Genomic DNA, 12,640 nt, shown 5'->3' on the forward strand with positions numbered 1-12,640 from the left:
AGAGCAACATAAAACAAGGAAAAGAGATCCAAGATAACCAATACCAAACAAAGAGAGTTGCAGAAGGAGAGAATAAACAGTGAAGTTAACCAAGGGACAAATAAGAAAAATATTCTATAAAGTAAAAACAAAAAAAAAGATGTCACTATGTGAAAGAGGTTCATCAAAGAGTAAACAATACTGAAAACAAGGGTCAAGGGACACACCTAGACACAAATCTTATAAATCTGCCATGTGCTTACTGATTCAACTATAGCATATAATAAATAAAGCACACATTTATCATATATATCCATAAACTACACCATGATTCATAATATCAAAGATATGTAATATGTACAAATATCACATAAAATAATTGAGCACAAGGATTCAGAGCTGGAAAATAAAGTAAGTCTCATATGAATGGAGACAAAGCAAGTACCTCTCAGTCTGTGGACTTAAAGGAGCAACTTTTCCTCTCCAGAAATTTGCTGCATATCAAGTTATTACTGGAGGCAGAAGTCTGAATATAAGACAAAATCCTGCCAAAACACTCTTGTCTCAAAAGTGCCCTCCTCTGAATGCCCAGTCAAAATATACACAGACACACACAATATTACAGGATAAACTCATGCATATAACAGTTAACAGCAGAACAGAGACTTTAGGGTTGACTTTTGGCTAGTAAACATTTCCCTAAACAGATGGGATTTTTCCCCCTCATCATAAAACTATTTCTCACTTGAGGCACTGAACACCTGTTTGTCTTCTCAGAGACTTGATTTTTTTATAGTTGGCAGGCTGATGATGCCTAGGCACATGACTAGTTCCGTATTAACACTGGCTACTGAGATTCCACTGCATCCCTGGGTAGAAACATGGCTCATTACTGGATTTTCACTGCTGGAGAAAGGAGAAGGTTCCATGTGATTCCTCTGTGAAGGAAAGTATAGGGATCTTGTACAAAGATTTCTCCTGCCTCCGGCCTATGCCTCTTTGCCCCTGCTGATCCTGCTGTTTATCTTTCACCTCACCTATGATACAACTATATGCTATGTCCCCTACATAATCGTAAGGAATCAACTAACATGCAGAGACCCCTCCAACAGCTTATACACTAAAATTCTCTAATTAAAATCAGAAACTTAGAAAGAAAAAAAAGGTGAGTCTAGAAAAAGTTAGAATGATAAAAATGACAAAGTCAACAGAGAAATTATATAATTCAAAGAAGCAATATCTTAAATAGATGACAAGTGATTAAATTCTATAGCAGGTATCCTCTAAACTCTTGGTCTTAGGTTCCTTTTACATTTTTAAAAAATTACTGAGTATCACAAAAGAACTTCCATTTGGATTATATATACAATATATGCAGTACTAGAAATTAAAACAGAAACACTTTTAAAATAAATACTCATTAAAAATAAAAATAAATCTACTAAATATCATAAAAACGATTTAGGAACAATATCTTTTCAAAAACAATCAAAGAGAAAATAGTATTGCTTTGTATTTTGCCATTTTTTAAAGGCCTGGTTTCATAAAATTCCACTATATTCTTACACTCACTTCTGCATTCAAGCTGATGTAATGTATTTATTTGAAGAACATAAAGAAAATATTTTCTCATATAGGTATGTAACAGGAAAGAAAGCATTTCAAGAGTCTTCTCAGATAACTGTGAAGGTTCTTTTCTGACATTACAACAAGTGCAACAAGTGAGGAATTCCTTAAAAATTTGTTGCATGGTGTAATCTGAAACCATATTAATGAAGTGTCCATCCATTAGTCTCTAGCATTTTTTTTAAATGTTTTGATTCATTGTATACAAATGCGGTACAACTTTTCATTTCTCTGGTTGTATATGAAGTAGAGTCACACCCTTTTTATAATCATACATGTACAAAGGGTAATGATCAATGTCTCATTCCATTATCTTTCCTTCCCCCATCCCCTATGCACCCCTCATTTCCCTCTACGCAATCCATCCTTCCTTCATTCTTCCCTTACCCACCCCCTGCTGCATTATGTATCATTGTCCACTTGTCAGAGAAAACATTCGGTCTTTGGTTTTTTGGGATTGGCTTATTTCACTTAGCATGATATTCTCCAACTCCATCCATTTACCTGCAAATGCCATAATTTTATGTTTCTTTATGGCTTAAGTCTCTAGCACTTTGAATATTTTCTGCCCATGTAGTGATTTTAATATTATGTTCAAGTCATTCAAACACTGTTGGTTCACTATACATAAAGTTTCCAAATACTGACCAATTCCATTAAACAATGTCAAAAGAAGTGATTTATTATTATCAAACTCAGCTGTCTTCAGGTATGAGGAAGCCATCAAGCTCATGATGGTAGGGACAGGGTTTCCAAAATTCTAATTTCCACTTAAAAAGTTCAGTGTTATCACTATTAACAATTACCTCCAAGCTGTCAGTTGTTCTTACACTACAAATGGTTCTATGCTAAAAAAGTGATGTGTATTTCATATAATTACATAAGAGTTTTCCTTAAGATTACATCATACTGTAGTATGAAGACTTACTTTGTACTTTCCATTTCTTCGCAGACTATGAAAAATATGTGTATTCAAGAGACATGTATTCATGCTTCATTTTTAAAGGTACTCCTAAGTGAAACTGTGTTTATGGAATATTTTGTATAAAAACAGGGTTTTTTTTTAAACTGTGCTTGCTTTTCAGTGAAGAAAACATTGCGTATTTGTAAATTTCAGTACCAATAACTTGCTTTCTGATAAAGTGTCCATAGTTTACCCACCATAAGTACAACTACCAATATAATACAAGTGGAAAATATTTATAACCTTAGTTTTCAACTTACTAACCCCTTAAAAGTTGTCTCAGGGACTCCAGACCATCTGAAAATAACTTATCTATTAAATTCTTAGTGGAATTAGAAACAAGCAAGAACACTACAACTTAGGAAAACAGACAAAATATATGAAAAGAAAAATACCATAAGGAAAAGTGAACATATTTTCAGAGATATATTCAGAGTTAATAGCATTAAAAATGCAAACCATGAGTAATACAGCATTTTACATCCACTATACAGTAAAACTATTGCATTGATAATAAGGATAAACACAAGTTTATGTACATCACGAAAATGTAATAAAAAGTTTAAAAAATAAATCCTGTAAATGTTAAAGAAGGGAAAGAATTAAAAATAAGAATTTATAAAACAAAAACAGATACTATTATAAAAATAACAAGTGAAGACAACAGAAAATATAGTCACTGAAATACAAAAGATAAAAGTCATCAATGTTAAAAAGTAAACAATTTAAGTGAACAGGACAAATTAAATTTCAGACATAACATACCTAAATAAAGTTTCCGTAAACTGCACAAGAGTACCTAAAACACATCATGTTTAAAGAGATTTTAATATATAAAAGACAAATTTAAAAACACGGATGATAAATTAAGAAGCCCTAATACTGCAAATACATTTAATTAGTGTAATATAATAAAAATAAGTTGAAATGTTAAGAAGAGAGTCTTCCACTGGGGAAAAGTCAACAAATCAAAATCCCAAAATCCAATATTTAGTTCAATCACATTTTCTGACACAGTGAAGTAAAAATACAAAAGCAACAATTAATATCTCTCAATTTTGTTTTGTACCAAGGATTGAATCACTTTAACCACTGAACTATCCCACCTGCTTTTTTCTTTCTTTGTGACAGGGTCTTGCTAAGTTGCTGAGGCTGGTTTTGGATTTGTGATCCTCCTGCCTCAGTTTTCCAAGCCAATGGGATTATAGACATACACCACTGTTCCAAGCAAAAATCTCTCAAAAATTTTTAAACAAATAAAACAATAAGTAACAAATGGGTTAGAAATGAAGTCACAGTAGATACAACCAAATATTTAGAAATGATAATAATTAATGTAACAAAAATAGTGGGATGAAGTTAAAATAGTAATGGAAAGTACATGTATAGCCTGAATTATAATTAACATAAAGGAAAAAAGAATATTTTTATATCTTTTTTATTTTTATAGACTGCATTTTGATTCATTGTACACAAGTGGGATACAATTTTTCATTTCTTTTTTTTTTTTTTTTTTTTTTTTTTTTGGCAGTACTGGGGATCAAACTCAGGGCCTTGTGCTTGTGAGGCAAGCACTCTACCAGCTGAGCTATCTCCCCGGCCCCACAACTTTTCATTTCTATGGTTTTGCACAATGTAGATTCATACCATTCATGTAATCATACACGTACACAGGGTAATGATGTCTGTTTCATTCCACCATCTTTCATACACCCGCCCTAATGAGACAACTGTTCAACTCGAGTTAGAGATGGCAACACAAGGAAAGAAGATAAGGAAGAGAACAGAAAAAGATAAGAGAAGGATGAACTACTGAAATATTTTCAGAAATCTAATTTAGATAAAATCTACACACTGATGGTTAAAAAACTAAACAATTTTAAAAGACACAATTACATAAAACACAATAAATATCTTCATGTCAATTAATATGGAGAGTTGGATTAAATTGTCTGTTGAAGAATATGAATCTCCACAATGTATACAAGAATAAAGGGCAAATCAAATAATACAACAACTATATTAAAAAGTAACTACAGGAGACAGATTTCCTGACATAGCTAGAGAAGCTCTATGAACCTATTCTTCAACAAAACTGATATAAATTATTTTTAAAGAACATAGAGTAAATAAACATTTACTCAAGAAAATCTAACAAAAGTCAGAAAGAACAATAAGTATGTGAACCAAGTATTTGTGCCAAAAATTATTCCCTTTCTGTCTCTCAGCACAGCAGAAGAGATGAAGACTCCACACCAGACTGATATAGAGATCACAGGGCTCTCTCTGACCCTAGCTCCCAGCTGGAGGATTATCTTCATGAGAGGCAGAGGTCTCAATCCATAGCTGGCTCATTCCTTGGGGCTCAAGGTGAGGCATAACATCATGGTGGAAGAATGTGAAAGAGGAAAGCAGCTCACATGGTGATTAGGAAGCAGAGAGAAAGACTACATTCTCCAGGTACAAAATATAAACTCCAAAGCCATGTCCCTAATGCCTACCTCCTCCAGCCACACCCTACTCTCCTTCAATTACCAATCAGTTAATCCCCATCGAGGGATTAATTCACTGATTGGGTTAAGACTCTCATAACCCAATCATTTCTCCTCTAAACCTTCTATTGCCTCATACATGAGCTTTTGAGGAACACTTCATATCCAAATCACAACACTACTGCAACACATAACCACAAATTTTATTGCCTAAATAGCACATTTATTATCTTACAGTTCTAGAAAGCAGAAATCCAAACTGAGTCTTTCAAAGATAAAATCAAGTGCATTTCTTTCCCAATTCTATGCATTAATTATCAAACGTTTACGAAAGGAATGTACAATGTGCTACCTTTTCCTCATTTGGGAAATGGCAGTGTACTATTAACATGGTACTTAGAATTTAAAAGCAATACACACTAAATCAACATCATCATCATAGGAAACATGATTTATACAGCCCCTAATTTCATTAATGCACTCAAATATATCTGTATACATGGTGACATTCCCCTAAAAAACAAAACAAAACAAAATTCTAGGCCCTGTTAACTATTCTGTGCCCTAACCCCAATAAACTGCACAAAGTAAAATATACATAGTAGATTTTTTTAATTAAAAAAAGACTAAAATAGCAAATTTCCTTTAAAACAAAACTTAAACTATTAAAGTATTTTAAAACATTAAGAAATACTAATCCAGGTATGGCTGCGTATGCCTGTGATCCCACCAACTCAGGAAACTGAGGCAAGAGGATCACAAATTCCAGGTACGCCTCACCAACTTAGGGAGGCCCTAAGTTACTTAGTGAGACCCTGTCTCAAAATTTAAAAAAATTAAAAGGCTTGGGATATAGCTACTGGTAGACTGTCTCTAGGTTAAATCCTCAGTACCAAAAAAATAAAAAATAAAAAAGAGAAGAAATGATATAAAATTAAATTCATTTCTTACCATATACAAGATATTTTAGTTGAAGATTTTTAACAATTTCTTCCACAGTAGGTTTATACTCAAGGAAACATGTGTAAACTCCACTCATAGCCTCCTCGAAGTTCTGAAATATAAGGCTTCCTGTGGATGTTACTTGTGCAGTGCTGTTTTCTAATAAAGCAATAAGATACAGTTGCTTAAATTACATAAGACAGGTAAAATACAAAACAGTTTTTAAGCAGAGTCAAACCATCAAAATTTATCTACATTGTCTTTAGAATGAGTTGGGGGGCAATGTTTATATTGCTTCTAGTACTAGTTGACAGTGGGTGTCAGGATGACCTTCTTAGTGTCAGATTTTCACTAATCAAAGTTCATCAACTGTGTGGTTAAGAAATTTAACAATGGAATGAATATAATGAGCTCCCTAATTTACTCTTTGCATTGAGCAGAGCACTATCAGAAATATAGTACATATAAACACAAATATATATACATATATGTGCATACACATATGTATTATACATATTATATTATAAAATAAATATATATACAAAATACATGAAGATATATATACTATATAAAATATTACATGTTTTTAAATGATGAATTATGTATGACTTCAATAAGTTTACAAACTGCATATAAAACTGATAAAACAGTAGAACAAAGGCTAACAGAATACTATCATTAACAGAGATTTCTGTCACTACACAGAATATAAAGCAAAATTTGAACTATAACTTTGAGGGGTGAAAAAGAAAAACATAAAGGATATTAGATTATCTGACTTGCCCAAGGTCACACAATAACAGAGGTGCAATGTTGGGAGTTAGATTTGGACGTAAATTCGCATTTTGCTTCAACATGTCTTATAAAGAATCACACAAGAATAAAGCTATGTTGTAAAATAGAAAATAAATAAATCTGCCTTTGAGGCATTAAGCCCTGGATTTGAGAACTACCTTTCACTTCTCAGAAACTGTGTAACCTTTGTTAACCACTTAATCTTTTTGAAGTACAGCTCTTTCATTTGTACAATGAAGAATCATGACATTTGATAGTCTACTTCATACAGAATTGTTCTATGTAACAGTTATACTAAAGGTGAAGGTACTTGCAAAGTCTATATATAATTATGCAAATAAGGTTTTATTCTGAAAGTTCATAACTACAGTTTTGTTTCAGAGACTTTCCATACATTAAAATTTACCTAATTATTAATATTGCATTCATTAGAATTGCATTACCTCAGGAAATGATTGTCTACCTTTTCCTATTTTAAGTAAATGTTTAAATATTTGTAAATTTTAAGTTGAAAAATTTCTTCAAACTAAGACAAAGATGAGTATTCTTAATGCTGAAATTTTCATTATTAATTTGTTTTATAAATACTGATTGAGTTACTAGTACATGTAAAACCCTGCTTCAGATACTGAAGGATAAATGATGGATATATCCACCCTCAAGCAATTTACATAGAGCAATATGCCTTGAGAACTCCCATTTATGTATTCTAAATGAAGCTGAAAACATGATATAAATTTAGAATACACTTCTATTGTAATACCTTTTTCCATGAATATCTTTTAAGAAAGATTACATATTAATTTTAACATGTTAAGGCTTCTAAAATAGACTAAGAGCTTTCAAGTGCTTGCCATCTATCTCAACAGAAACAAATGCCTCACAGTAATACAACAAAAACGCCTGTAAATTTTAAATAAATTATCAATGAAGTCATATATTTCCTAGCAGTAATTTTTGAAATGGAAGTTTGCCACTGGAAAAGTATCAACAAATGTGTCAAAATATCTATTTCAATATCTACTACAAATGTAAATATTATGAGGTCAGAAAACTGAGTACCATTAAAACTATAATAAAATGCCATCTGACTATAAAAAAAAATTTAAAACCACCCATTTACAAGGAATCCAGAGAATGTCATACCCCACAGAACAACTCATTCTTCAATATTGCTTGTCAGTGATCGTTTCATAGATCCTTAAGTGACTAAGTCTAAATGGAAATTTATGAAGCTAAGGGCTATGTAATTGACATTGATAACAAGATAGTTTAAGAACTTATGCGACAACAGATATTCAATAAATGTTTCATTAAAGTTAGCACTTCTTCCTTTCCAGCTTATCTAAAAAAATTAAACCAGATCTCTAGAAGTCCATGTCTTGAAGTTCCAAAATTAACAAAATTTAAGTGTAACTTAATTACAGCTAATTATTTTTGAAATAGGTTTATACTTCTGGTTTCAGCTCAGAAAAGGAAAATGAATGTAAGAGTACCAAACACATGATTATAATAAGGAAAAACCTAAAAAATCCCTGCCAATTAATAATTTTTCTTGATCTATAATGGAATTGAGGTGGCAGGACATAACTGAGAATAGATAGGGCCTAAAGGAAGAAGGAGGATCTGAGAATTTGCTTCAGCTGCTACATAAGTAGTTGCTATGGTTTGGATCCAAAATGTCCCCCAAAAACTCATAGCTAAGGGCTTGGTCCCCAGTGTGCAGCAAGGTTCAGAAATGTGGTCTTTGGGAGATGACAGTGTCATAGGGACTTTGACCTCAATGAATTAGTTCATTTATATATTCACAGCTTAACAGATTTTGGGAGAGAGTAATTTGGTTATGAAAGTGACACTCAGCTTCACAGCTGCCATACAGTGCATAGCTTTGTTCTACCACATGTCCTGGCCATGATGCCCTGCCTCACCAAAGGTCTACAAACAGGCCAACAGATTATGAACTGAAACCTCCAACACTAGGGATCAAAATACATCCTTCTTCCTTTTAAGCTGTTTGTGTCAGGCATTTTGTTACAGCAACAGAAATTTAACTAACATGATAAAAAGATTGAGCCAAAAATTTTTGATGAATTGTTAAAACCCAAGTGAAGACCAATGTGAGCATATTAACCCTCTGGGGATCACAGAGTAGGAAGTTGTGCAATGTTACAGGTTTTTGATTCACAAACTCCTCCAAGTGCTAACAGGAAACATCAGGGGAAACTTGAGCAAGCTTTCCATACGGACTGGCTAGAGTAATGTAAGCCTTGCCAAAACTCTACCTATTCCCATTTTTCCCACACCTCCCAATGGAACAAAGCTTTAATACAGAGAGAGAAGACAGAAACTGTCACCTACAGTTCTACAGAAACTTGTTGCAGCTTAAGAAACAGGAAACAGGAGAAAAGTTTCATCCTTGAAAACAGTCAGGAAGAAGTGCTAGGTCAGATTAAGCTGGAAGAAGAACTGCAGCAATCATGAAGGCCAAATTCCCAAGAAACTGAGACCCTATGCTTGCCAAAGATTAAAACTAAATCAGCTCAGAGAATGTACCTCCCTCTGAATTACCAATCACTAACAGTGGTTTAACTAAAAAAAAACAGGAATGGAATAAAGCTGGCAGAACTGCAAGAAAGTTTCTGAGCAACGGTTCAAAATTAGAAAATCAAGGAAAGATTACACACTGGAAAAAATTTCTAATGAATCACACTGTAGCTGAAACATGTTAAGAGTATTTGAGCATTCAATGCACTGAATATAGTCATAGCAACAACCTGTATCAAAGACTGAAAAGTTTTTACTAAATTAACACAAACCTCAACACTAAAGAATGTTTATCTCAAAGCAGAAAAACATCCATTGTCCTATTCAAGATGTCCACCTTCAATAAAAAATTGGCATATGAAAAGGCAAAAAAAATGGCACATTCACAAGATAACAAGGAATGCTGAGGACAAGACTCTTTTATGGCATAGGTATCAAAATTATCAATGATTAATTTAAAATAATTAGAGTGTGATAAAAGATATACTAGAAAATAGACAACATGTAATATCAGTTAAGCAATTTTAGAAGAGAAATTCAAACTACAGAAATGATCTAACAGAAATACTAAAAATATGAAATTACTCAACCTGAAACATAAGAAGAAAAAAGGAAAATATGAGATCTACAGAACTATATTAAAAAAGAACTGTGTAAGCGTGATAGAATATCAAGGAATTTTAGAAGACAGGGTGGCAAAAAGGTATTTGAAGACAAAAATAAAAAAAATAAAAAGGGCTGGGGATACAGCTCAGTGATTATTAAGTTCAATCACCAATACCAAAAAGAAAGAAAATACAATTAAATCACCAAAAATGAAAAGTAAATGATATTAGAAAAAGATAGTACATCAATTACAGAAGGACAAAGATAAGAAATACAGCAGACTTCCCATTAGAAATCATGCTAGCAAAAATAAGTGTCATCTTTAGAATGTTGAAAGAAAAAAAAACTGCCAATCCAGAATTCTAAAGCCAGCAAAAGAAAAAGACTTGCAAATTAAACACAAAGGAAACAAAACGAAATAATACAGATAAAACAAATCAATATTTTGAAAACAGAAAAATAACGAGAAAATCAATGTAACCAAAAACCAGTCCTTCAAAAAGGTGATACAGTTTTGAACATGTAGCCAGAGAGAACAAAAACAAAGATGACACAATCAGGAGGAAATAGGGCCATATTGCCATATATCCTGAATATATTAAAAAGATAAGAAAATATTACAACTACTTTTCTAATACAACTTTGTACACATAAAGTCAACAAACTAAACAATCCAACAAGCTGGATGACTTCCCTGAAGATGCAAACTACCAAAATTCATAAAATGGTGATGATCCTATTCCTTCCTCATTGAGACTGTATCTATAAACTCTGAAATCAGACTGCAAAGACATTTGACTTTAGGAATATACCTTATTCATTCAATACCTGTGTTTTCCCATATTTAAAATGGAGAAAGAAAGTTGCTGTACTTACTAGAAAAGCTTATTGTGGAAATTAAATAAAGAATATGTGTAAATTGCTTAGAATACTATCTCATACATAGTAACAATTATATACTGATATTATTTTATAAAATTCATTATTAAGTGAAATAAATCAGACACTGAAAGACATATATGCATGATGTTACTTATGTGTGGAATCTAAAAAAGCCAAACTATACAACAGAAGAGAAGGGTCATTATTAGGGTACAGAGATGGGATAAACTGCCAGTTGTTGGTGCAAGGGCATGAACTTTCAATTATAAGATAAATAATTTCTGGAAATGATGTATATCATCATGACTACAGTTCACAATAATGTACTGTATACTTGAATTCTGCTAATAGAGTAAAGATCTTAAGTGTTCTCACTAGAAAAAAAGGCAATAATGAATAATGGCTGTTAATAGCATGATTGTGGCAATTATTTCACTACATGTACCTATATTAACATATCACATGTATACCTTAAATATATATAATTTTTATTCATTATTAATAAGAACACTGACAGAGGGGGTGAAAGAAAAATGTGAAAAAATTTCACAATAACTAAGCCAAAATATACACTTTTAGAATATATAAAAGAAGGTACACATGTATAAATTTATATAGTAAATGTACAAAGAAAAGGAAAAGAATAAAATTTCAAATATTCAGGACAGTGTTTGCCTGGTGGGGTTTGAAAATATAGGAAAGAGATTTTAAAGCAACTTATTGGGAAGTCCAGTCTTGGTAACAGTATAATGTTAACTTTTAGGTTCAAGGATGTTTGTGTTACTGTGCTTGAAAACTTCCATATATCTTATAAACATTTGTATATATATATATTTCAATATAGAAAATTAGGGTATAATAATCTATGATATTATTTTTAAGCATGATAAGGGTAGATTATAGGGAAAAATCAAAACACATAAGTGTATATATGCTTATATATATATTTGTATAAAATTTGTATAAACATTAAGAAAAGTGGAAAAATTCATGCATCAAAAAGAGATAACTCTGGTACTATAAGGGTTAGAGTAGGAAGTATATAACTTTTCACAAGATGTGTAATACCTCTGTAAATAAATACTTGAATAAGAGAGACTGAACAAATCTAAGAATTGTCCACTATATTTCACAACATATCTAAACAATTGAATATATTTTCCCAAAGGAATGTACAAGTAATTACATAATCTATGATTTCTTTGGCTCAATTTTAGTCAAACTGTCTTTAGAATAATCTATAAATAACTAAAGTGCAGTGTACTTTCAGCTACAGTCCAAAGCACTCCTCTTTTACAAACTTTAAGAAAATTAGAGATTTAGCAATTCTTTCTGAAATAAAAAGTGACAAGCATTATTAATAACTTTAAAAGTTGATAGACAATGAACTATATGATGTCACAATCACAAAGTTAGAATATCAGAATCCCCTGACAATAGTTTTTATGCATAAAAAACATTGTATTAATGTGATTTTATCCTTATCTGGAAATAATTACATTTCTGAGAATCTATTTTTCCATTATGAAAGTAAATAAAATAAATTGCTGCTCCTACTTAAAGGAAAAATTGAATTATATACTATACTTAAAGGATAAATTGAATTACATACTAAACTTTGTAGTATAAACTGCTAACAAAATCTGGCATGCCAACTTAGAGAAAAAAATGTTTCAAATTTCAATTTCCGAATCAAAGGACTAACAAACACACAGAAAAATTTGACACTTAAATGTTTCCATTTTTTAATTTCAGTTTCAATATAGCACAGAATGTATTTAAATTATATTTTTGTATTATATTATATGCT

At 31.6% G+C, this 12,640-nt stretch overlaps 1 protein-coding gene across 4 annotated transcripts in view; it reads right to left on the minus strand.

The window, feature by feature from the left end:
• The window catches only part of ZPBP (zona pellucida binding protein), a 106,697-nt gene that overhangs the window by 80,664 nt on the left and 13,393 nt on the right, over positions 1-12,640 (minus strand). For 3 of the 4 annotated variants that reach the window (XR_013765510.1, XM_079149916.1, XM_079149914.1), the window contains one exon: positions 6,013-6,162. The exons of the other annotated variant lie outside the window; for it this stretch is intronic. Coding sequence is in view for 2 of the 3 variants with exons in the window: in XM_079149916.1 (XP_079006042.1) it covers positions 6,013-6,162 (150 nt within the window). In the remaining variant the exon portion in view is untranslated. The remainder of the gene's footprint in view (positions 1-6,012; positions 6,163-12,640) is intronic. 4 annotated transcript variants of the gene reach the window in all.

Source organism: Sciurus vulgaris (genome assembly GCF_902686455.1).
Source record: "Sciurus vulgaris genome assembly, chromosome: 8".
In the NCBI taxonomy this organism is placed as follows: Eukaryota; Metazoa; Chordata; class Mammalia; order Rodentia; family Sciuridae; genus Sciurus; species Sciurus vulgaris.